The following is a 22,881-nucleotide window of genomic DNA, read 5'->3' on the forward strand; positions in this document are numbered from 1 at the left end:
TGCTCTGCCGCCTCACGAGAGTGCGGCTGCTCTTCCGTCAGGGTGGTGGGTGAAGGTCCTCGTAGGTGCGCGCCGCCGTGTCGCTTGTTTGGAAGCGTGCGGTTTCGGCGAACCGACTGTCTGCGAGGGGAGGCTGAGCCGGCGCATGCGGTTGCGAAGTCGTCTTGTGTGTGGCAGACTATTTTTTGAGGTTTGAGGTCTGCGGTGGCAAATGCAGTGGACTTTGTAGAGGATATTTCGCGGGCATCAAGCATCCTCGAAGTCTCTGTCGCGTCTGGCGCCTTGCTGCTCAAACTCACGGTATGCTCCGGCTCTGGACTGAACACAGTTGCTGCCGTAGTAGCGACTGAAGTCGGCGTAGTAGGTGAGGTTGCCGGGGTCTCAACCGATTCTAACATCCTCTCTGCGTCAAAACTATTGTCTCTCAAAAATGCCGGATCACTGTCCGCCACCTGCTTTGGACTTACCGCCGCCGTAGCTGGTGGCGGCACAGGAAACAACGGACCCGCACTCGGGGCGACTAAACTTCCATTCTCCAAATCGCGTCTATTATTCATAGAACTCCGCGCCCTGCCCGAACTCCGCGACGGCGAGGTCGGGCACTCCATGCTCAGCGCGTTGTCACTCGCCTGCTGTGATATAATCTTCTCAAACTTTGCCCGCGCACGTAACGTACTCGATGACCTCATTGCGCGATCTAACTCACTCATTGATTCAACCTCTGGAAGCTCGTCGGTGGTGCTGGCCGGGGTGGGGTTGTTGCACGGAAGGAGGCGGCAGGAGTTCGATATACTCTCTTCAAACTCGGTGAGCATTTCCGGGGTTTGGCTGTCAGAGTATTAGCATTTCCTCAGAGATATGAAGAAAATTCAGAGCTTACTGTTCGAGCTCGATGCGCCAGTAAGTACCACTTGTTGGCAGCGGTAATATATACGACGAGTCCGTGATTTTCCAACACCGCAATCTAGCACACAATCAGTACCGTTCCGCCCGCACTTAACCCAATATGTCACACACCGGTGAAGAATCGGATGCACGACATCCGCACACTGCAAAAATGTGCTATTATGTGCCTGTATCCTGTACAACTGAAGCGATCCTGTCATGTCCGTAAGCCAACCTGTCCCATTCCTCCCCTCCCGTAACTATCGTACCAGTTGCGATTATGCGCTCGCCCATCGCGCCCGTCGCGGGTGGTGGCGTAAAGAATGACTGCACGCCGGACTCTTTTGCAGCGGTAGTGCTGTTAAACGCAACGATCTTTGCACGCGAGCAGTTGACGAGCAACGCCGATGCCTCGGGCGCGGACTCCTTCACAGGAGACGTTGACATTATCTCCGCCGATGTCGAGGACGACATCGTCGAGGACGAAGACATTCTCCGTATATGCGGTGCAGCTGGCGCCGTCGTAGAGCTGCGGCGCTTGAGCGAGTCTGTGCTAATGGCGGCGTGAATGATGCTTCGTCGAATAATGGTTGAACCCCCGTCGTCACGATAAGGAGTAAGGAGGATAATTTATCTTTTATCCTTCAGCTCTCTGCAATGCTTCCTCGCGATTACCCTCGAATACCGCACCCGGTGATGCAGCGTATACGAAGAGTATCGTGCTCTAATCGTGGAGCAAGGGCGATACAGGGCTGGTGGGACAAAACATAATCAGACGACGCAGAAGCCGCAAAACGCGAATCGGCTGGTCGATCCAGAGAAGAGCAAGTTCCACAAAAAGGAGGTGGACTACATAGGATACCCAGTCGCACCAGGACAGATTCATATGCAAAGGGCAGGATCTAAGCGATCAGGGCATGACCTGCACCAGCTCTCACAGAGATCAGTGGATTTCTAGGATACGCCAACTTCTGCAGACAATTCATGGGCTACGGTAACGTGGCCGGGCCACTCGCGAAACTCACAGAAGTATAAGCCCTTCGAACGGACCAATGAGGCACAAACAACATTCGAACAGATCAAAGACCTTGTCACCTCAAATCTAGTGTTGACAGAGGCAGATCCAGACAAGGAATACGAAATCGAGACAGACGCATTAGACTTCAATATTAGAGGACAGCCGGGGCAGCGAGATGAGAACGGCAAACTGTACTCTGTAGCATTCATTAATTTCCAGAGAGCTTAATGCACCAGAACTCAGCTACCCAGTCCACTACGAAAAATTCGTGGCAATCATCTAGACAATTTAAGCCGCCGTGGAGGAGATCGAGGCGAGCTCAGCAGAAATACGTCACGAAGATGCGGCTCCTGTCGGAAATATCCGCGTCTCCTGTTGTTGACAATACGTCCGATGGTAGACTTTTGCCGCAGGTCTTCTATTTTTGCACCGTCTATCTCCTCCTTCAACACATGGCGCAACTACTCGACGAGGGCCAATCTCAGGCCATCTCCAAGAAGAGCGACGACGACCTGTCTTAGCCGGTTTTGACATCGCAGCCTCCTCAACAACGGCAACAGCAACAGCAGCAGTATTATCGCGGCTGGCGCTTCTGGGCCGTCTTTCCTGGCCTTGCTTTGCCATCTTGCTAGCTGCCCTTGACATTTCAGTGCTCGCCACTGCGCTGCCCACAATTATCGACAAGTTGCACTTGGGCTCGCTCTACATATGGACCATTAATGACTACTCGCTCTCCGTGGCTGCCGTCCAGCCCATTGCCGGCAAGGCCTCTGACAAATTTGGCCGTCAATACCCCATGATTGCGTCTATCGTGCTGTTTAGCCCTCGGTAGCGGCTCTGCGGTGGTGCTAGCAGCACAGCAAGGCTGATTGCGGCCCGTACTGTTCGGGGATTCGGCGGTAGCGGCATTTTTATCATGGTGGACATCATTGTGGCGGATCTGGTGCCGCTGCGCGAGCGACAGAACTTTATGGGGCATCATCATGGGCACGTTCGCCCTGGGTACCTTTATAGGACCCGTCATCGGCGGTGCAATCGTAGCCCGCACCTCCTGGCACTGGATCTTCTACATGAACCTGCCGATTGCCGGTGTGGCCCTCGTGCTGGTGACTCTCTTCTTGCACGTGCGGCGGAAGCGTGAAGGCACTCTAGCGCAACGCATTTCTCGTGTCGACTTTGGTGGCAATGCTATTCTTAGTGCGTCTATCGTCTCTATTCTGGTCGCGCTCACCTGGGGTGGGACATCCTATACCTGGTCCTCATGGCACATACTGCTGCCGCTCCTCATCGGCACATTGGGGCTCGTTCTTTTCGGCTTGCATCAGGAGTACATCGGCAAAGATCCTAGCATGCCGCACCGTGTCTATGGAAACACGACGTCCTTGTTAGCCTGTGTCCTAACCTTTTTACACGGCATGGCTATGTCTTGGCTCTCATTTTTTCTTCCTGTCTTCTTTCAAGTCCTGCTTCACGCCAGCCCCATGCGGTCCGGTGTTGACCTTCTCACCATTGTCATCCCCCTAATACCTGCTGGCATCGTGGGCGGTCTTACTGTGGCGCGCACCGAACGCTTCCAGCCCACTATTATCTTCGGCTATAGCCTGCTCACCTTGCTCACTCAGCACAGCAGCACTGCCAAATGTGCCATCTTTCAGATCATCACCGGTATTGGCGGTGGCCTCGCCCTTACCTCGACCCTGCCGCAGTACAGTTGCCGCTGCTTGAGAAGGACGTAGCCGTGGCCACGGCTAGCTGGGCCTTTGTCCGTAGATTCGGCTCAATCTGGGGCGCTGCCATCCCTGCCGCCGTCTTTAACTCGCATTTCGACTCGCACCTGTCACAAATCAGCGATGCTGCTGTGCGTGAGCAGCTTGCCCGTGGCGGAGCCTACGAGCACGCTACCAAGGTGTTTATCACGTCGTTTGATGACCAGCCGGAGCTGCAACAGGAGATTATTGACATCTACCAGTCCAGTCTCAAGCTCGTGTGGCAAGTCCTCATAGGCTTTGCTCTGTTGGCTTTCCCTCTTGCCGTCTGCATTGCCGAAGTCGAACTTCGTAAGGAACTGGTAACCGAGTTTGGTCTGCAGGAGGGCGCAGACGAGCTGCAGCAGCGGCGGATAGCGACCCAAGAGCCGGAGGTGGAACTGCAGGTTTTGGATAGCAGAGCCCGATGATAGAATAATATTATAGACAATCTCCTCTCAGTGCAGTTATTTAGTAAAGTTAATATATGACATTTATTGTACTATTCGAAGTTTTAATTCTGGTTCATTGTCGACAGTTCTGTGCTAATACTTCATAAGTAACTAAAAGCTCTCTCACAATCTACCAAGATATAAATCAAAAATATTTTTATAAATATATTCTTGCTAGTATCATGAAACTACTGGATGGTGTCGATGAGAACAGATTTGGTTGGCAAGAGATAGTGTTTTCCACAATCTCTAAGTCGATCCAGGTCCACTTGCCTTTAGGCGGCTGTTCAATCCCTATCGGTCATATTGGCTACCATCACCAGACCACCAGACACCTCCAAAGATCATGTCCACGGCCTGGAGCGTAAAGAAGCGACCCATTCATTGCTGATGAAAAGACGAGTCTCGATCTTGGCAGATGTTGACTCCATGATGGTGTGTTTGGAGTATAGCGGTCGATCTGTTTGCTTCTAATACTACTGCCGTTATTCCTTCTACACCTTTCTAATTAATACTTCCCTTTTCTCCTCGTATCCTCTTCAAATGGCGACCTAGGACAGTACAGGTAGATTACATATGCATGGGCGGAGGGTTGCGTCTCCATCGAATCGTGAGATGGTTACTGAACGCAGGCTGTCTCTCGAGGAGACGGACTTAGCCGCACATTATGGACTTCTGAATTCCAATTCTCCACTCCATTCTTGTCTCAACTCTCTCAAAATTATCCAAACCTCTCACGGTTGTCGACACCACTGGAACCTAGGGCGGTTTGATGGTCACCGCTGCCCTCAAAGATGGCGGTTACCGGGTGCGCGGTATTACGCGCGACACCACCAGTTCCAAAGCTGGAGCGCTGCTGCAGCGCGGGTCGAGGTTGTGTACGCTGATCCCAACGACGAGAGCTTGTTGCGGGCTACGTGCTGCATTTGCAGGTCGGCAGCCATTTTAAGCGTGTCCGGCTTCTTTGCTCCATTTGACATCTTAGGACTGGAACCTGCCATGGAGGTCGAGCCGGCGTAGCGGTCAAGCCGCATTGCAAACGCGTACGCTAGAGCATTTCATTTGGAGGTGATTGCCCAATAGCAAACACGTTGTCGTAGCAATGTAATGTTCCGTATTTTAAACTTAAGAATCGTGTAGACGATTACATCAAGTCACCAGCGGCGGCATCTAGTCCAGTCCCCACTATTGGCAATCCAGACAATAATATTGATTTGTTTGCCATGACCATCTTCAACCAGCCCAGAGCAAAGCTACTTGGGGGTATGATCAAAGCAAATCCCGCAGACGCGATGCTGGGCAAAATTCTGGAAGACTGGTCTGTCGTAGTAGACAAGCCCGACGTGTATGTGGAAACATCGCAGACGGATTACTCTGCCATGCGACCGAGGTGGGCAGAGGAGGCGACTCCGATGCTGCGACTATGGTAAGACTACAACGAGGAGAGCTCGGTAGATGAGACCCCGGTGTCCGGCGAAACCAAGTGTAGGCTATCACAGGAGCAGCTTGGGGGCTTCGAAGAGACACTGGATATGAGGAAATGGCAATTGTAGATGTCTAATGATACCAGTGTCTATCAGATGAGTATGAGACCGTTATGAAACGTTTTCCCAAAAACCCTCCCAAGATAGACAGAAAACCAAAAAATCAGAAAGAAGACTATCTATCTTAACAACGCCTGGATTCCGTTGGCAAACAATGTCTTTGCGTAAACGTAGTGAAAACGCTCAATGTACTCGGCCACAGATGGCTGATTCTTCTGAGGGTTGCAGCGGAGATGCTGCAGCTCTATCTGGATCTTGGGCTCCTCTCCTTCTGTGACGGGCAAGCGGTTGATCTGGAAACGGTGGCAGCCGCCAAAAACGAACTCGTCCGAGCCAAAGGCGTAGTCGACGTAACTAGGCTCTTCTACGGATGGAACAGCTGCGATGTGTTTGGCCAGCATGCGGAATGAGCCGAACAAGCAGCTGCCGACGGGAAGCAGATAGGTGTCGGGCACATCGACATTCTGCCAGATGGTGACTGCGTCTGGAGGTACTTCAAAGCCTACAGACTAAGAAAGTTGTGATCCAGTCAAGGTTAAGGGTGCTCTTGGATACCCCTTAGCACGTCGTCAACATTTCCAACACACCTGTGTATCTGGCTGGAAGCAAATTGTAGCCCCCAATGCGCAAGATAAACCGCTCAAAGCCAAAGATGAAGCCGCCAAAGAAGCCGCTGGTAAAGAGCGCAAGAGCTCTTTCGTCGCTCAGTTCTGCGACCACCGACGCTGGAAAGGTCTGGGCGATATTATCTGTGTTCATCACATGTCCGCGCGGGTTGACTAGTTTGGCAGACGGCGAAGCAAGAAACTCGGGGCTGACGGGGATCGTATAGCTAGACTGACGTAGCGACTGGATGAAGGCAGCTCGCGGGAGCAAACGCGGGGCCATAGCGAGACGTGGATGAAGGAGGAAAGAGAGGGGAAGATGAAAGTGAGAAACAGAAATAATCAAACTAAAAATCGAACAAGGATTGGATAGGTGTTTTGGGCCTGTAAGATCGGCCAGGTCGGGCCGAGTTGCTCCGCGTATTATTTCCCTGTCTATTCCGTCAGCATTCCCCGATCAGACTCGGCAGCGCTGGTTGGGCGACTAGCAGACGAAAGAGCTCAAGGCTGGTCTGCAAGAGCCATCACGTTCGACTTCCGATTCCAGCCGTGCCTTTGCCAATTGCATATCAGAAGACAATCAATATTAGAACGGATTGATACGCTGTGCACCTTCAGTGACAAACGATGACATCGCCCTGCAAGGACGGGTTGTCCTTGTCTGGATTGGGTTGACATCGGTGAATCTCTCGATTGCAGGCATATTTATATTAGCAGGTCGAGTTTAGTCTGTGAAAATCGAGAGAGAGGCACCACAGCCGCCTGGCCTCCTTGTATATGCAAGATGTGTTGAAGGCGCGCCGGGGAGGGCGAACGCGCCCTGACCCGCCGCAGAGCCCTCCACCGTGCGGCGGTGGAGGGCGCGTTATCCCTACGCTCATTGCGATGACCATTTCACAAAAAACTATTTTGTACCTCTACACAGAGTTAAGCCGATCGATGCTATCACACAAAATATTTGCACCCCACTTCATCCTCTCCTTCTTCGTCTCCGCCGCGAGACGCACCTTTAGTAGGAACTCGATCCCTTTCAACAGCGTCTCGTTGTCCTTGATCTTAATAATCAGTTGGATCAGCGCCTTCTCGCCCGCAAGACGATCCTTTTGCCGCGCACTGCGCACCCGGATATGGTTAAACATCGCCTTGAACAGATACCGCATGAACTCGAGCAGATCCTCGGTGCAAGTGAGGAAGTTCACGTTCTTGAGCACGTCGAGACCGAGACGACCCTCGCCGAGCAAGATCGCGTAGAAGCGCGCGTAATTCTTCACCTTGCGGCGCCGCGTTGAATCGCTCTCCTCGCGTCCTAGAAATCGCACGTCGTCCACATCCTCTTTATCGTCATCGCTCTCCTCATCATCCTCGCCAAGACTGCTATCGAGCGTCTTGAAAAAATCCCATAATGCGAACTGGAACGTCTTCGCCATCGATCGCTGCTTACACAAGACAGCCGCTAAGTACGCGTAAAAAGGGTTAAACTCCTTCTCGCCCGCGCAGCAGTGCAGTAGCACGTACGGAATCTCGCGCTCTTGCGTGCGCTTGAGCTTGAGTCTCATAAGTCGCTCGTTCGCGTCAACATAGTCCTCAGCGCCCATGATCGCGACAAACACCGCGCGACGGACGTCCGTATTCATACGCTGGGTGCGCGCGAGCGCGAGCCAATCCGGCGCAGCGGTGTCGAGTATATCCTTTACCGCGACCACATCGACATCTGCGTCCTGTGCTCCGTCCGCGTGCAGGGCAGCGTGGCTACCTGACCATGCCGCACCGACGAGCCACCACTTTCCGTTAGTCTCCACGTTGCGGATATCGTCGAGCGATGCGCGTAGTGGCTCGGCGGTCTTTGCGATGTTGCCGAGATACTTTCGCATGCGGGAGATAGACTCTAATGATATCGCGGATGTTTGTTTGAGTCGGTTGTTTTTCCATGATGTGACGGTCTCAATCAGGAACTTTGTGCGCGGACTGATCATGATTAGAACATGAAGCTGAGAATACAGGACGCGCTACTCACGTTAAACTAGAAGCAGGAACTGCTTGAACCGCTTTCTGCAGGGAGGTGATAATATCCTTTAACGCCGCCGGATCATCATGTCGAAGTTGTCCGCCCGCGTCTATGAATATTAGTCAGCATTTGAAGCATCGCTCCATCACTTAGAACAACATACTCTGGATCAACTTCAACAGCAACTCCGTGTTCAACTCATTGACTTGCTGAATAAACAGCCGAATGAAGTCGTAAACCAGACCACAGCCGACAGCCTGAAACGTATACAGCTGACTAAGTAACACCATCAAGTTCGAACACTCCTTGCCTCTACTCCCGCTTGAATAGTACTTATCAAAATTCTCCACTAGCGTCTGCACGAAATGCGCCCCAAAATCGATACCAACGTGTTTATACAACGACGCGACCAACGCGCCGTGCACGATCACGAAGCTATCGAGCAGCACTGCGCGCTGTGCGGTTGACTCAATGATGAGTTGTGTAACGGTGGAGGTCATATTCTGTCGCGAGTTGGAGAGGTACATTTGTTGGTACTCGGCGACGATGGATGCGATGTTGGCCTCAGAAAGACGGTTGAGCAACCCTTGGCATTGGCGGCGGAGGCGGATTGCATCTTCGGAGTCGCTGTTGTCTTGGCTGAGTTTATGACGGAGCGATGGGGGAACGTAGCGGCCGCCTGTTGCTGGTGCAGCGGAGGTGGCGGGAGTGGACGGCGGGAGATATGGATTTTCGCGTTCTCGTTTAGGCGGAGCGACTTCTTTTGTAGAGGCGATCTCAGTCTTGTCGTCGCTCTGTTCGGTGATTTCATCGTCCTCATCGCTATCGTCGTCCTCATCATCATTGTCATCGCTACGACCGCCCTCCTGGTCCTCGTTGTCGTCGGGTATACTACTATCACTCTCTCCCTCATCTTCATCAGAGGATTCAATCCTCTGCGGCGCTTTCTTTTTGGTGGTCTTTATGCCCAGCAGGTCATCCAAAAACTGCAAATCCAAACCCTCCGTCAAATCTGCGCTCGTTAGCCCACTCTCCCACGAGTACTCTACCCACAATACATACCGTCAAGACCGTCATCTTCTGCACTCTTCGGCAATTTCCCATTTTTCACTTTTAGTTTTCGTGCGTAATATAAGATATCCTCGTCCTCACGCGAGCGGGGTGCATCGGCGGTACGTAGTGGCTTGTGTTCTAACTTTAGCCGCTTTGCATTACCCTCGTTTTGCTGCTGCGGCTTTTTCGCACGCTGTAGCTGCTGCGGTCTCTGTGTCAGTCGCTGCGACGGCAGGACGTGATTTTTGTTCCACCGTCTCGGCATGCTGTTCGGAGAGGGTTGGTTGGCTATGTACGTCGCGGTCTTGAGAAAAAATCGTTGGGACGAGACGGGACGCCCCTGAGTAAAGCTCTACAATGCTGCGGGGTTATGCCATTGTGTTGGAACAGCTTCAGACAGAGCTCTGGAAAACCTAGGTTGGCGTAATTAGTCTGCGACCACATCACACGCAATGGACGCGAAAGGACGGCTATCGAACGACGAGGTACGTTGAAACTAGCGGAGAACGGGAATGTGGTGAAGTGTGGTGAGTGATGCGGTGCTAACGTGCGTATGGTAGTTTCTGGTGCAGTTGACGGCATTGTTCAAGAAGAAGGCGGAATCGGGGACGGTGTTTCTAGAGCAGAAGCGATGTGGGTGCGGGGCATATTTTGCGTATCTGCATGGATGCTAACACGAGGTAGTGACGCCATACGACGCGGTTGAGAACAAGCACAAGCCAAGCCCGACAGACCTATCAGAGCTGCAGCCGAGCGCGACTGCGACAAAGCATCAGTTACTATTCCGCGCGACGGATGGCGCGACCGACAAGACTAAAAAGACTAAGATCTCGACAGTGGTCGAAGCCGACGCGCTGGATGGGTTCTGGACAAAGTACGCAAACACGATCAGGGGCGAGGTTACAGGGCTGAAGAAGAAAGATAAGAAGAAGACGAAGGGCAAGAAGAAAAAAGGCGGCGTGTCGAAATGAAGGATGTAATGAGATTTCTTTTTTTACGTGGGTGCTACTCGTCGCCATGGTCGAACGAGAGGTTCACCTTTAGTTTTTTCCGTCTCTTGGGGGGAGCTGTTGACGGTGGTGGTTTGTCCTTGATACTTGAGCTTCTGCTCTCAGAGTCGGACGTAGGACCGTCGTTGCTCTTGACGGCCGACACGGTCTTTCGTTTGGCAGGCCTGCTGCCAAACTCCGATACCGTAGTGCGGGCGCCTGCACCCTTGCGAACATCGGCTGCTGTCGTCTGTGTCGGCTGTGTCGTAGATTTTTCCGCGTCTTCCAGTGCTCTTACTCTTGCTGCCCTAGGCACCGTTAGCCATTTTCCAAAGGAAGTTCAGACCGATATACGCACTTGATCTGAGTGATGTCAACCCCCTTCTTCAGCTGCTCAAACTCCTCCTTCGATATCCGCTCGCCTTCAAATATATACTCGGGAATCGCAGTCTCATCGTCGCTGCGCTCATTGTCGTCGTCGTCGTCGGGACGGTCGGATTTGGAGGTGAACTTCGTGGACACGGAGGGTTCATCCTGTGCTAGTCCACGTAGGACCTGCAGGAATTTTGGCGTCCGGTTTTCTATCGAGTTAGCAGCTGCCCACGCAGTTCGAAAACTGGAGAAATCTCACCAAACGAAATAGCGTTGCCTTTCTTCGCCATGGCGCTGTGGTGGTGGAAGGCTTATTACGCACTCGGTCGCGATGAGCGCGGGGGTCCAATAGTGTCATCGAGCAACCCACGTGACGCTCCGAGACCCATGCGGCTCGACATTAACACAAATTTTTCTGAGCAAAGCTTCGTCTCAACAACGAGAACCCTTCGACGTTCACTAGCCACAAGGGATAGACCAAAATGGCAGAGGAGATTGTGATCGAGACTGTCGAGGAGACATACGGGCCTACCGTGATTGGAGTGTCGTTTGGCAACGCCAACTCGTCTATTGCGTTTACCACGAAGGTGAGCTATCTCGGAAGAACGAGTGTGTGCAGCAGGGGCTAACAAACACAGGATGGAAAGGTCGAGGTTATTGCGAACCAGGACGGCGACCGGAGTATTCCATCGGTGCTGTCGTATGTTGGAGAAGACGAGTTCCACGGCTTTGAGGCCAAGGCGCAGCTGATCCGCAACTCTGGCAACACTGTCGCGAACTACCGCGACTTCATCGGCAAGGCGTTTGCGGAGATCGACCCGACGTACTCAAGCGGATCCGCGCACCCGGTGGAGAAGGATGGCAAGGTTGCGTACAAGCTTGTTGTGTCGTCTGCGGAGGACGCGGAGGCGGAGGTTGTGACTGTCGACGAGATAGCGCGACGACACCTGGTGCGGCTGCGCGAGTCGGCTGCGGACTTCTTGGGCCGCGCTATTACTGGTGCTGTGCTAGCGGTCCCTACTGATTTCAAGCCGGCGCAGCGAGGAGCGCTGAAAGCGATTGCGGAGGAGGCGGGCCTGAATGTGCTGCAGATCATCAACGAGCCAGTTGCGGCGCTGCTGGCGCACGACGCAGGCGCGGGCGCGACGCCGGATCGGGTTGTGGCTGTGGCGGACTTTGGCTACTCACGCAGCGACGGTGCGGTTATTGCGGTGCGGGGCGGCATGTACACGGTGCTCGCAACCGCGCACGACTACGAGCTCGGCGGCGCGACGCTGGACAAGGTTCTGGTCGACCACTTTGCGAAGGAGTTCGAGAAGAAGTATTCGATCGACCCGCGCACGGACTCGAAGCGGAGTCTGGCGAAGCTGGAGGCCGCGGCGGAGGTTGCGCGCAAGACGCTGAGCGCGAGCACGAGCGCGACGGTGTCGATCGAGTCGCTGGCGGGCGGGTTTGATTTCCACTCGACGGTGAACCGGCTGCGGTACGAAACGCTCGCGCGGAAGGCGCTGGACAGCGTAGTTGCGTTTGTCGAGGGGCTCGTGAAGAAGGCGGAGCTGGACGTGCTCGATATCGACGAGGTTGTGCTTGTGGGTGGACTGTCGCACACCCCGAAGATCGCGTCGCGGCTGGAGAGCCTCTTTGACGAGCACACAACGGTGGCGGCGCCGGGGTCGAACCCGAAGGCGCTGAACCCGGCGGAGCTCATAGCACGCGGCACGGCCTTCCAGGCGTCGCTGATCGCGGGGTACGAGCAGGCCGACATCGACGAGTCCACGCAGGCGGTGGTTACGAACGCGCCGCACCTTGCCGCGCCGCTGGGCGTGGCGCTCGCAGACGGCACCTTTGTGCCGCTGCTGGAGCGCTACACCGCGGTGCCTGTGCGGCGGAGCGTGCAGTTCGCTGCTCCCCAGGAGGGCGGCAACGTGTTTGTCGCTGTCGCGGAGGGCGAGGAGGAGATCGTGGTGCGCACGGTGGAGCGGCCAACAGACGAGGAGGACGAGGAGGACGAGCCCTTCAGCGACGAGGAGCCGGAGGAGGTGCGCGAGAAGGTCGTGCGCGCGGGCAAGGTCGTGGCGGACGCGGTCCTGAAGGACGTGCCTGCGGGCGCGCAAGTGGAGGTCATTGTGAACATCACTGCTGAGAAGAAGGTGGACGTGGCGGTGCGCGCCGTGGGCGGCGGTGCCGCGCCGGTGCGCGGCGAGGTGTGACGCGCGACGCATTGTGTACAGATTTCTCGATAGAGCAGTGGCCTGAATAAGAAGTGCAGCTGGCGGCGCACGCCAAGCAGGTACCAGGGGGCCGTGCTAGCCCGAAGCGGCTAGCCGCGCGGCGGGCGCGCGGAGCGCAGCGTTTCGATTCTCGCGAAGCTGCGCAGCTGCGCTCGCCGTCGACTCCACGACCTGCTGCTGGCGGTCCCACGCTGCAATGCCCGACGACCGCGGCGCTGCGCCACGCGCACCTGGCATCACGCGCAGCCGCCGTCCGCCGCCGCTGGACCTCGAGCGCACGCGCCGCTACGAGGCCGCCTTCGCCGCCGCGCTCGCCGCCGAGAACCCGCGCACCCAGCACTCCGCCGCGCCCACCGCGACCACCGCGGACCCGTCCCCGCCGCTGCCGCCGCTGCCGCCGCCATCGCCGTCGCCATCGCCTTCGCCGCCCGACTCCACGCCCGACCCGGCGCCGCAGAAGGCCGCCGTCGTCGCGGCGGCGGCCGCGACGCCCGCGGAGAAAGCCCCGCGCGGCCGCCGCTCGCTCGTCCCCCGCGTGTCCCGCAACCGCAGGCGCGTGCTGGGCATGCCCGCGTGGCTGTTTGCGCTGCTGGCTGTCTTTGCCATCGTCACTATCGTCGTGTGTGTGGTGGTGCCCATCCAGGTCACGCAGCACCGCAGCTCCAGCAGCAAGGCCAGCGCGGACAGGACGAGTGACGCGGCCGCCGCCGTCAGCACCACCGCCGCCGCGCCGACATCTTCCTCGACCGCCCCTGCAGCAACAGCACCCGCGCAGTCTACGGCCTCCGCCGCGTCCGCCTCCTCCACTGCCACGCCGACCGAAACCGCGTCCAGCACAACCAGCACTACCAGCACCACCACCACGTCCTCCGCGACCTCCTCGGCCAGCACTGCCTCCGCCCTCACCTCCACCGACTGCGAGTCGTACCTGCCCTGCGAAAACAACGGCGTCAGCGTCGTGCGCAACAATACGTGTGCCTGCGTCTGCGTCGGCGACTTCGCCGGCACGACCTGCAGCACTGTCGCCAACTCGGCCTGCGCCATTGTCGCCCTCAGCGACTCGCAGAACGCGACCCTCGGCACCGCCGTCGTCAGTGCCATTGCCGCCGGCGCCACGCTCTTCCCCGACATCGAGCTCAAACAGAGCGTCATCGTGCGCGTGTTCAACGCGTCCGACGTGTCCTGTCTCTCGCAGAACGTCTTGATGACATTTTTGAGCAAGTCGAAACGCCGACATCGCAAGCGCGACCGGGACGACACCACCACGAAGACATCCTCCGCCAAAGCCACGACCACCGCCACTGTCGCCGTCGCGGACCAAGCTGCCACCACCTCGAAAACCACCTCTTCCACCAAAAAAACGTCATCCACGAAGACAACGACGTCAAAAACCACCTCGACTACCTCCACACCCACGCCGACCTTCACGATCACAAACAACGTCCTCAGGTTTGCCCGCGTCGCCGTCCTCGACGTGCTCCAAACAAACCACAGCGTGTCCGACAGCAGCACGCTCCAAAAGTCCCTCGAGAACATGTTCCTCAAGGACAGCATCGACCCCGACACCGGCACCGTCACCTTCTCCTCCGGGCTTGTTCTGAATTTCAAAAATTACACGATCGACGGCATTTGATTTAATTATTGTGATATCGGGCATTGTGTGCGTGCGTGTGTACCTTTAGACTTGTCTGCATCTTCCGGGCTATATGTTGGAGCGACTTTTTTAACGAACTAAAATTTTGAATAATGACGATAGTAATATACAAAATTCACGGGATCTATAGACATGCATTCATTAGCTGGCGCTGGCTTGTTGCCGGATATCAGCGATGTAGTCGCCCAGCGCGGTGAGTTCGTGTTGCAGCGACACGACGACCGCGACCTGTTCGGCGGCTATTCACGTCAGCGAGATCCTGGAGGCAAGCGAACGAGACATACCCTGTTGGAACATGGCCTGCGATTCGCGCAGCGTGTGCGGCACGAGAACGCCGAACCAGCGGATGGGGTTCCTGTTGAGCGGAATCTTTGGCTTTCGCACGGCAGGGGCGGAAGGTGCTTCCGGGACGGCGGCTTGCTCGGGCGCTGGCTCTGGGGCCCTATCCTCCTCCTGCTTCTCCACTGGCTTAACACTCTCTGCCTTCTCCTGCCGCCGACGTCGGGGCGCAGTGGCCGGCGTCTCCGTCGCGGTCGTCACCGTCTCCGTTGCCCCGTCGACAACCGTCGGCTCCGCAACCGGCTCAGCCTTCTTCTTTGCCTCGGCGACATCGTCCTCGGACGGCGGCAATGGCACGTCGGCGAGGCTCAGTTTTGCGAATGTGATTGTCGCCTCGTCGACGCCGTCGGACTCGGATGTCAGCGCTTGCTCCTTCACGTCGCTGCACACGTCAGTCACCACCCACCAGCACCCCGACACCGCATAGACGACAAAAAACCATACATGACTTTCGCCGCCGACATGTTCCCGTGGTAGTAATCCCGTCCGTACCGCATACGTGAGCCGTAGTTCGCCTCAGCGAGGCGAAGAAAGCCCTGTCCCCTCTACGTTAGCTGTCAACCGCATACGCGTCACTGGCGTAAACTCACCGTCGTAAAAGACTGCGCTAGCAGGGCCTGCGCGCTCTGGTATGCATCGAGCAATTCGCAGTACTTGAAGAGTAGCTTGTCGATGTCGGTCGGTAGCTGGGTTATGTCGACGGGCGCTTCAACGGGAGGCGCAGGCGCCGCGGTCGCGGAAGCGGACGCAGGCTCTGTCGTGCCTGCACCGGCATCGGACGTGTCCACTGGCGGGTCGATTTCGGCTGTTTCTGATGCCATTGTGGTCGTCGATGGAGTGTACTACACCTCGAGGAACCTCGTGGATGAGGTGGTACTTTCAGTAACACGTGACCGCGTTGGGAGCTGTCGCAGCTTGAATTATTCAGGCCAGTTCGATATCTGATAACAAGTTTATATTTTACAAATTAACCAAAAAAAAGTGTATACGCCGAGACGAAACTCCGTGAAACCGAGAGCGCCATCGAAGAACAAATAAAACAAAACAAAAGGCAAGAAAAACACAAGTCACACCGGCACAAGAAGCGGCTTACGCATGAGCATCGCGTCTCCCGCGTCCCGATAGTACCGCACCAGACACCGCTCGTCCGTGAACCCGTTCTTGTGATAAAACGCCAGCGCGCGCGCATTGTCGGCCGCGACTTGCAGCACCAGCGACGTGAGCACAACCGGATCGCTAAGCGTGGCCGCGCCGCGGAGCGCAGATTCAAGTGCTGCGAGCAGGCGCTGCGCGAGGCCACGGCCACGATGCTGCTCCGCGACGGCAAGAAGCATCACCTGCCCTTGCGCACGCGCGCGATTGTTCGCAGACCGCGCGAGCTTGCCCGCGATCACGCCGACCATCGTGCTGCCGGATCCAGCTGCTGCGGGTGGATCGCGCGCGACGATGATGTACGCGTCGCGCGCACAGACGAGCTGGAGCAGGAAAGACTCGGTGTAGGACACGGGGAGGTTGTGTGCGAGGAAGCTGCGCAGTGCGGGCACGTCGCGGGACGGGCACGACGTAAGTTGCGGTGCGCGGTTGTCGTCATCCAAGTTGCAACGCTGGCGCAGCGGGAACGTACTCGGCGGCGCGTGGAGCGATGCGGGGAAGAGCACCGCGGCGGCCATTGCAGCACCGCACGCGTCGTGCGCCAGCGGAGCAGGACGAAGGAGGAGTGGTGAGGGTGGTGACTGGTGCCCGGGGACTGCTACGCGGCCATCGCTGTCTTTATAGCAGCACGCGCGCGATCACCCGCTTCGGCAACCGCCGCCAGCGCAAAGTGTGGCCTGCGCGCTTCCCCGCAGCGCGGCTTCCGAGACTTCCCCACCCGACACGCGGGCCTTAGTGCTGACACTCACGTGGCGATAGCAAATTTGCTGTTGCCCCTCCATGCACCCCGCCATCGTCATCGCGAGTTCGCAAGACATGCCCGCAGCAACCACCGCCCCCGCAGCACTATGCAGCCGGTGCCACACTGCCCGCTCGGCGCACGTGGTGCGCAAAGAGCCATTTTGCGAAGGCTGTTTCATCCGCTTCCTCCGCGGCAAACAGCGCCGCGCGATGGGGGACTACAAAGTCACCTACCCCCCCGGCCGCGGCGGCCGCCCGCTCGGGCCGCCGCCGCGAGTGCTGCTTGCGCTGTCGTTGTCACACGCGTCGCTCGCGCTGCTTGATATGCTGGTGTCGCTTGTGCGCGAGCAACGCGTGGCGCATCGGGGCGCGGCAGGGCTGGACTTGGTTGTTGCGCATGTGGACGAGGGTGCGGACGACCGAGAGGCGAGGAGGGTGATGGCGGACATTGCGAGCGCGCATGGCGACGTGTGCGAGTGCCGCGTTGTTTCTCTGGACGAGTTTTACACGCGCGCGGCACCGTCTGCTATTCGAGAGTTCTACCACAGCGCCAGCAACATCGCTGACTACTCCTTCTCGCCACGCACAGCGACCAACCCACCAACCGTCTCCTCAATCCTCGCTCGCATTCCCGACCGCACAGCATGTCGCGATATAATTGACTCGATACGCACACATCTAATCTTGTCAACCGCGGCCGAGGCGACGTGCACGACGGTGCTCTGGGGCGACACCATGACACGTCTCGCTGAAAAGACACTCAGCATGACCGCCAAAGGTCGCGGCGACGCGTTGCCCCGTCTCCTCGCCGACGGCCTACGGCGGACCGCAGACGGACCCGAGCTCGTGCATATATACCCCCTCCGTGAAGTCCTCCGCAGCGAAGCTGAAACCTACGCGTCAGTATGCGACATGACACCGTATCTCCTCTCCACCAACCTCGCGCCGGCGTCGAGTGTGCTGAGGATGATGACAATTGACGATATCACGCGGACGTACTTCCGCGACATCGAGGCTGCGTTTCCGAGTATCGTCTCCACCGTCGTGCGCACGGCGGCGAAGCTCGCGGATCCACGCGTCGACGGCGGCCGGTACTGTGCAATATGTGCGACGCCGTGTGTCGATGCTGCCCCAGAGCGGTGGTTGACTACAATCACTGTCTCCTCCGCGCTCGGCGCGATGGCTGAGGAAGTCGCGCCGGCGACAGACGCGGAGGCGAGCCCAGACCGGCCGCCGCTGTGCTATGGCTGCCTCGTTGCTACGAAAGGCGCGTCCTTCGCGTGGCCACGAATACCATCCGTACAAGACGTGGTCGACGAGTACGCGCTGTAAATATTACGTCATAACTTTGCCTAACTATTTACGATCCAAAAGCCCCTCTCGCCCGCGCACCCTTACGACCTGGCCGGCACCGGCGGCGGCACCGGGGTCATCTCCTCCCACCCTCCCCCACCCCCTCCATGCGCCAGATTCTTTCGCCCCCGCTCGCGGAGATGATTCTCCAACAGCAGCGCGTTCCGGCTATTTGCCTTGTACAGTATATCGACCACGTCGCCGACGATCGGCACCAGGCCGAGCCCGAAATCAATGCACACGTTCGCGAGCATGCGCGCCCGCAAAAGTGGGGGCAAGCCGCCGTCGATGCCGTCTGCCGCGGTGATGATCATGTACGCGAAGAATATGCAGATCAAGTCGCCGACGCTGTTGTGGCGTTAGTTCTAGTCCCATCTTCCCCAGCTCCCACACGTCATATAACCGCGGATATGTGCAAACGTACCCCGGAATCAGCCCGATGACACCACTCCATCCCACCGCGAATCCGCAACAGCACATTCCCAGACTCATATCAAGCCTGTACGCACGCCGCAGAACTTTAGCCAGCACAGCTGCGTCGTTGGGGGATAGGCCTGGCGGCACGCCGCGGCGGCGTTTCGAGCCCTTTTTCTTGCGACCAAGTTCGTCCGCGGGAATCTTCAACTGTTAGCACTGTACAACAGGACATTTGAAAGGCCAAGCGGTGTGGCGTGGCGTGTGGGCCTTGCCTCTTCGAAATACGGATCCTCGGAGCCGAACGCGTTCTGCGCGTGCTCGTTGAACAGCTTGCGCGCAACGTACTTTGCAATGAACGACATCTCTCGTCGGCCGTGTGCAATCGCAATCAATCCACCACCGACGACGACGGCGGCGAGTGTGAGTAAATATATAACGATCCGCAATGCGACGGGCCCCGTGGGTGTGTGTTGGATGTGTTGTGCGTGCAGGACGAGGGATCAACGGCGATGCCGCAGCCCAACGCCGTGCCGTCGTGGGGCTGTGCCAATTTAAAGTTTACACATGCGGCCTCGATCTCCGAGTCCGCGCGATGAGCTGATGACGTAGTTCCGTGTACGCACTCTTTTATTTTCCGCACGCGCTTCAAGTACTTTACTCAAACAGTAGCTTGATATCCTCTACACTCTGCAGCCGCTTCTGGTCCTCAGACATCATACCCAAACTCGAGGCGAGAAACTTCTTGCGGTCCTGAATCTTGAGCATGCGCTCCTCGACCGAACCCTTCACGATAAACCGGTACACGCTCACGCTCCGAGTCTGGCCCATCCGATGGATTCGGTCTATCGCCTGCGCCTCTACCGCGTAGCTCCACCACGGATCCATCATGAACACCTTGCTCGCCGTCACGAGGTTCAGCCCCACGCCGCCGGTCTTGAGCGACAGCAGTAGCAGCAACGGCTCGCCGGTGTTGCTGACCTTGAACTTCTCAAGCACGCGCGCGCGCTCAAGCTGCGACGAGCGTCCGTCGATGCGCATGAACTCGAAGTGGTCTCGCTTTAACGCGGGCTCGATCAGATCGAGGAAGCTCGTGAACTGCGAAAATACGACGCATTTCGTGCTCGGTTCCTCCTGGCGCAGCGAAATCAACTTCGCTATCAGATGCGAGATCTTGGCAGACGACTCTGGCTTGTACCGGCGCAGATACAAATCTTCCTTGACCGCCGGCTTCGTCTTCCCGTTCTGACGTACAACCTCGTACAAGCTGTCCGCCGAAATTGTCTCCCGGCAGCTATGACACCGCGGCTCCTGTCCGTGCTCCTTCTGGAACTTGATATGTGCGATCAAACAACTCCGGCACGACATATGCCAGCACGGCGTCACAACCGGTGTCTCTATCGGCTCGGCCGAGCAGATCGGACACTCCTGCTCCGTCCCGTCCTGGATCCGCCGCATTACCTCGACGCCATAGCTCTGTCGCGCGCTCTGCACCGCCTCTGACGTCTTAAATCGCTCAAGGAGTCGTTTCAGCGTCATGCTGTCGTCCTTAGGGTCTAGAATTTGGGAATCATCAGTCTCTTGGACCGTCTCGCTGATTGTCACGGTGCCGTCTTCGCCCATCTCGTCCGCCTGCATCGCCGATTGTACAAGCAGTGGATGGTCGCACGACTGCCGCAGTCGCAGAATCTGCGCAAAAATGGTTGTGTACGACTTCATCACCGTACCCGCTGCAACACTCGCAGTAAACGTCTGCTTCGCGCGTCGGTAGAACAAATCATACACCGCGCGTTCTGTCTCAGTCAATTCGATGCTCTCTATGTGCACCTCCTTTGGTGGAAGCACAACCAGCGGCGTGCCGTCTTTGGCCTTCATCGTCTTGGTCCGCCGCAGCAGAATCGGCTCAAGAATTGTCTGCACCACATCCAGAGCGCGCAAAAACTCCTTTGACTCGTACGGCGCGGTGATGAACGTTTTCCAGAACGGGAAATGGTTCCACGGTTCTACACCAAGGAACTTCACGAGACTGTACAGATCCTCGAGCCGGTTCACAATCGGCGTGCCTGTCAGCGCCCACTTGCGCTCCGCTTGCAGTCCGCAACATGCCCGCGACATCAGCGACGCGCGGTTCCGGATCGTGTGTGCCTCATCGAGGACAATTCGCAGAAACTGCATCTTAAACAGCTTGCTCGATTGGCCTTTGCTGAATTTCTGAAACTCTGTCGATACAACACCATAACTTGTAATCAGCATGATCGGCGTGCTTCCCGGCGAAAGACAGAGACTGTCCAGATCCATGTTGCGCTCGTCGCCGTAGTACACAATTACGATAACGGATCCGTTTTTCGACGCCGCTTGTGCCTCGGACTCCCATTGCGTCAGAAGCGACATTGGCGCTACGATCAGCGTCGTCGTATACGCAAACTTGCGCCTCTCTGCCTTCAACATGGCGGCCGACTGAGATCCCACATGCGGGCTTGAGTGGATCAACGACATAGTCGAGATCGTTTTGCCGAGACCCATTTCTAGATGTTCTTAGTACTGCCTCAGAATCAAAGCTAAAGTGGCGCTCACCATCAGCCAAAATACCGCCAAGGCAAGTCTTCTGAATCTTTGGAAACTCCAGACTAAGCTCGCCTGCATATGATAGTTAGCATAGAAGTCTGCGGAGCACGTCAAAGCATCACATACCGCTGTATGGGTTCATGTAAAATCGATCATCCGGCTCAGACGCAGGAAGCTCCTTCTCCGGAATCGGCCATCTGTACTCCTCCCAGAGTGGATTCATTGCGGTGATCTTTCTGCCATTATCGTCTGCTGTGTACTGCTCTCTCGCAATCATCCATCCAAGACCTTGCTTCTGATATGCTCGCAAATCCATATTAAAAGTGTCCGCCGGCTTGTGCTCCGGCATGTCGTAGTCGTACCTCTGGGCCTTTTTGTACAGGGCATCGAGTTGACCCTCTTCAATCGCGGTGCCGTCATCGTCATCGTTGTCAGAAGAGTTGACTGCAGACGGCGGCGAACCGATTTTGATGTCAAACTGCTCCGCCATGGCCGCTGCCTCAAGCTTGCCCTTCGCCTTATGCTGCTTCAGTAATTCCGCAGACTTGAACGGTTTCAGGCCAACGTCTATAAACAGCTTGATCAGTGCAAGTTGACGTAGCCTCAAAAGTTTTTCTTCAGGCGTTTCGTCCTGTGATTTGAAAGGAGTGCTCTTCTCCACCCTGGTCTCCGAATGCTCCGCCTCCTTAAACGCGCTTCGGCTCAAAAAGCAATCTAGCTGAATGTAAATATTGTCGCCGGTAGAGAGACGCTCACTTGCGTATATGCAATTGCCTTCAAACGAGCAAATCCCAAGATCCATCAGCGCAGACACGAACTTTGCTTTGTCTGTCGGCAGCCGTCCGATCTCGAGTCCGCGAGGATTCGTGAACCGCACCATGATATCGTTTTCCTTCGCCTTTATGGTACTGCCAAACATTTTCATATTCGATCCCAGTGACACCTTGCGCGCAACTCGTTTAATGCCAATTTTCTCACCATAGACGAGCAGTCCTGTGCCGGAACGCGTTGCCCAGCCGTCGACTTGGAAACTGCCAATATAGCGACGGCTCCAGTTTGTTGGCGGCCTCACCTTGGACACCTCGCTTGAAATAACACTATCCAGCTCGATGACCTCCGCCTTGGTGTTGCTGTGAGAGTGTTTCGCTGTCGCTGGCTGAACTGGTAGAGAGGAAAGCGCCGAGCTCTGGGTCGAGCTGACATGCTCGACACGTAGTAGTTCCACTTCAGGCTGCGTCCACTTCGTACTTGGCTCAGGCTTGAGATATCTCTCTCTGAAGCCTTCTGTCTGAGTATTCGAAGTAGGATCCGGCTTCACATGGGGTTCAACTGTGCTGACTGGAGTGTTCGCTGATACATCAGCTGGTTCTGGCTTGGCATGATACTCGATTGGTATAGACGCATTCGACTCATCGAGGTATTCAGTCCTAATAGTACTTGCGGGCTGAACAATCGACGTACTGCTGATGTTTACATCATTCGCCTCCGTCGCACTACCAGACACGTCAGTCGCCGCCTGGGGGAGATTCTCATCGCCTGTAGCAGGTTCGTGGAAAAAACGTCTGCGCTTCGTGGGCAGCTCCGTAGTCTCCTCCGACTTTTGCTTGGGGGTAGTTGCTGCACCAGCGGTAGGCGCGTACCTCTGTAGCAAGTCTGCCATGGCCGCTGGTGATGAACGTCAAGTTCAACGCGTGCGATGAGAGTGCCTCTTCGGTACTCCCAATCAGGGTTAGGGCTGATACGCGCAAGTTTCGCGACGCTCCA

General features: G+C 56.5%; 14 protein-coding genes across 14 annotated transcripts; 6 read left to right on the forward strand and 8 right to left on the reverse strand.

Annotated features, from left to right (window-relative positions):
• Positions 1–475: 475 nt before the first annotated feature.
• On the reverse strand, positions 476–1,608 carry V1518DRAFT_338697 (inheritance of peroxisomes protein 1-domain-containing protein). Its single transcript, XM_066901183.1, has 5 exons — positions 1,155–1,608; positions 1,018–1,099; positions 881–964; positions 707–828; positions 476–632 (listed from the first exon to the last, which is right to left on the reverse strand). Exons 1-5 carry the CDS (start codon positions 1,375–1,377, stop codon positions 622–624), a joined length of 522 nt encoding a protein of 173 aa, XP_066758548.1. The 5' UTR covers positions 1,378–1,608; the 3' UTR covers positions 476–621.
• A 1,278-nt stretch (positions 1,609–2,886) lies between these two features.
• V1518DRAFT_428535 (uncharacterized protein) lies at positions 2,887–4,079 on the forward strand (the record flags this gene model as incomplete). The annotated part of the gene is made up of 2 exons (XM_066906096.1): positions 2,887–3,608; positions 3,674–4,079. 2 exons carry the CDS (start codon positions 2,887–2,889, stop codon positions 4,077–4,079), a joined length of 1,128 nt encoding a protein of 375 aa, XP_066758549.1.
• A 1,189-nt stretch (positions 4,080–5,268) lies between these two features.
• On the forward strand, positions 5,269–5,623 carry V1518DRAFT_419829 (uncharacterized protein). Its single transcript, XM_066904853.1, has one exon. It carries the CDS (start codon positions 5,324–5,326, stop codon positions 5,528–5,530), a length of 207 nt encoding a protein of 68 aa, XP_066758550.1. The 5' UTR covers positions 5,269–5,323; the 3' UTR covers positions 5,531–5,623.
• Positions 5,624–5,646: 23 nt separating this feature from the next.
• Positions 5,647–6,749, reverse strand: V1518DRAFT_339013 (uncharacterized protein). Its single transcript, XM_066901185.1, has 2 exons — positions 6,232–6,749; positions 5,647–6,146 (listed from the first exon to the last, which is right to left on the reverse strand). Exons 1-2 carry the CDS (start codon positions 6,530–6,532, stop codon positions 5,764–5,766), a joined length of 684 nt encoding a protein of 227 aa, XP_066758551.1. The 5' UTR covers positions 6,533–6,749; the 3' UTR covers positions 5,647–5,763.
• A 367-nt stretch (positions 6,750–7,116) lies between these two features.
• Positions 7,117–9,589, reverse strand: V1518DRAFT_385909 (uncharacterized protein). Its single transcript, XM_066901696.1, has 4 exons — positions 9,317–9,589; positions 8,418–9,266; positions 8,264–8,363; positions 7,117–8,214 (listed from the first exon to the last, which is right to left on the reverse strand). The coding sequence occupies exons 1-4, from the start codon at positions 9,570–9,572 to the stop codon at positions 7,167–7,169; spliced, it is 2,253 nt and encodes a 750-aa protein (XP_066758552.1). The 5' UTR covers positions 9,573–9,589; the 3' UTR covers positions 7,117–7,166.
• A 37-nt stretch (positions 9,590–9,626) lies between these two features.
• V1518DRAFT_419837 (signal recognition particle, SRP14 subunit) lies at positions 9,627–10,418 on the forward strand. Its single transcript, XM_066904854.1, has 3 exons — positions 9,627–9,792; positions 9,868–9,940; positions 9,992–10,418. Exons 1-3 carry the CDS (start codon positions 9,760–9,762, stop codon positions 10,276–10,278), a joined length of 393 nt encoding a protein of 130 aa, XP_066758553.1. The 5' UTR covers positions 9,627–9,759; the 3' UTR covers positions 10,279–10,418.
• On the reverse strand, positions 10,062–11,172 carry V1518DRAFT_419838 (uncharacterized protein). The gene is made up of 3 exons (XM_066904855.1): positions 10,928–11,172; positions 10,655–10,877; positions 10,062–10,604 (listed from the first exon to the last, which is right to left on the reverse strand). The coding sequence occupies exons 1-3, from the start codon at positions 10,956–10,958 to the stop codon at positions 10,313–10,315; spliced, it is 546 nt and encodes a 181-aa protein (XP_066758554.1). The 5' UTR covers positions 10,959–11,172; the 3' UTR covers positions 10,062–10,312.
• V1518DRAFT_419839 (heat shock protein 70 family) lies at positions 11,100–12,961 on the forward strand. The gene is made up of 2 exons (XM_066904856.1): positions 11,100–11,255; positions 11,307–12,961. The coding sequence occupies exons 1-2, from the start codon at positions 11,151–11,153 to the stop codon at positions 12,876–12,878; spliced, it is 1,677 nt and encodes a 558-aa protein (XP_066758555.1). The 5' UTR covers positions 11,100–11,150; the 3' UTR covers positions 12,879–12,961.
• A 423-nt stretch (positions 12,962–13,384) lies between these two features.
• V1518DRAFT_419841 (uncharacterized protein) lies at positions 13,385–14,680 on the forward strand. Its single transcript, XM_066904857.1, has one exon. The coding sequence runs from the start codon at positions 13,465–13,467 to the stop codon at positions 14,530–14,532; it is 1,068 nt and encodes a 355-aa protein (XP_066758556.1). The 5' UTR covers positions 13,385–13,464; the 3' UTR covers positions 14,533–14,680.
• On the reverse strand, positions 14,619–15,769 carry V1518DRAFT_419842 (uncharacterized protein). Its single transcript, XM_066904858.1, has 4 exons — positions 15,483–15,769; positions 15,337–15,428; positions 14,838–15,274; positions 14,619–14,792 (listed from the first exon to the last, which is right to left on the reverse strand). The coding sequence occupies exons 1-4, from the start codon at positions 15,711–15,713 to the stop codon at positions 14,695–14,697; spliced, it is 858 nt and encodes a 285-aa protein (XP_066758557.1). The 5' UTR covers positions 15,714–15,769; the 3' UTR covers positions 14,619–14,694.
• Positions 15,770–15,832: 63 nt separating this feature from the next.
• Positions 15,833–16,622, reverse strand: V1518DRAFT_419844 (acyl-CoA N-acyltransferase). Its single transcript, XM_066904859.1, has one exon. The coding sequence runs from the start codon at positions 16,560–16,562 to the stop codon at positions 15,960–15,962; it is 603 nt and encodes a 200-aa protein (XP_066758558.1). The 5' UTR covers positions 16,563–16,622; the 3' UTR covers positions 15,833–15,959.
• A 217-nt stretch (positions 16,623–16,839) lies between these two features.
• Positions 16,840–18,267, forward strand: V1518DRAFT_419845 (uncharacterized protein). Its single transcript, XM_066904860.1, has one exon. The coding sequence runs from the start codon at positions 16,861–16,863 to the stop codon at positions 18,115–18,117; it is 1,257 nt and encodes a 418-aa protein (XP_066758559.1). The 5' UTR covers positions 16,840–16,860; the 3' UTR covers positions 18,118–18,267.
• Positions 18,166–19,069, reverse strand: V1518DRAFT_419849 (uncharacterized protein). The gene is made up of 3 exons (XM_066904861.1): positions 18,828–19,069; positions 18,563–18,756; positions 18,166–18,486 (listed from the first exon to the last, which is right to left on the reverse strand). The coding sequence occupies exons 1-3, from the start codon at positions 18,915–18,917 to the stop codon at positions 18,180–18,182; spliced, it is 591 nt and encodes a 196-aa protein (XP_066758560.1). The 5' UTR covers positions 18,918–19,069; the 3' UTR covers positions 18,166–18,179.
• Positions 18,992–22,803, reverse strand: V1518DRAFT_339521 (SNF2 family N-terminal domain-containing protein). The gene is made up of 3 exons (XM_066901186.1): positions 21,244–22,803; positions 21,127–21,189; positions 18,992–21,077 (listed from the first exon to the last, which is right to left on the reverse strand). Exons 1-3 carry the CDS (start codon positions 22,775–22,777, stop codon positions 19,210–19,212), a joined length of 3,465 nt encoding a protein of 1,154 aa, XP_066758561.1. The 5' UTR covers positions 22,778–22,803; the 3' UTR covers positions 18,992–19,209.
• Positions 22,804–22,881: the final 78 nt, after the last annotated feature.

The sequence above is a fragment of the Limtongia smithiae genome (assembly GCF_038497785.1).
Source record: "Limtongia smithiae strain NRRL Y-17922 unplaced genomic scaffold V1518scaffold_9, whole genome shotgun sequence".
NCBI classification, from domain to species: Eukaryota; Fungi; Ascomycota; class Lipomycetes; order Lipomycetales; family Lipomycetaceae; genus Limtongia; species Limtongia smithiae.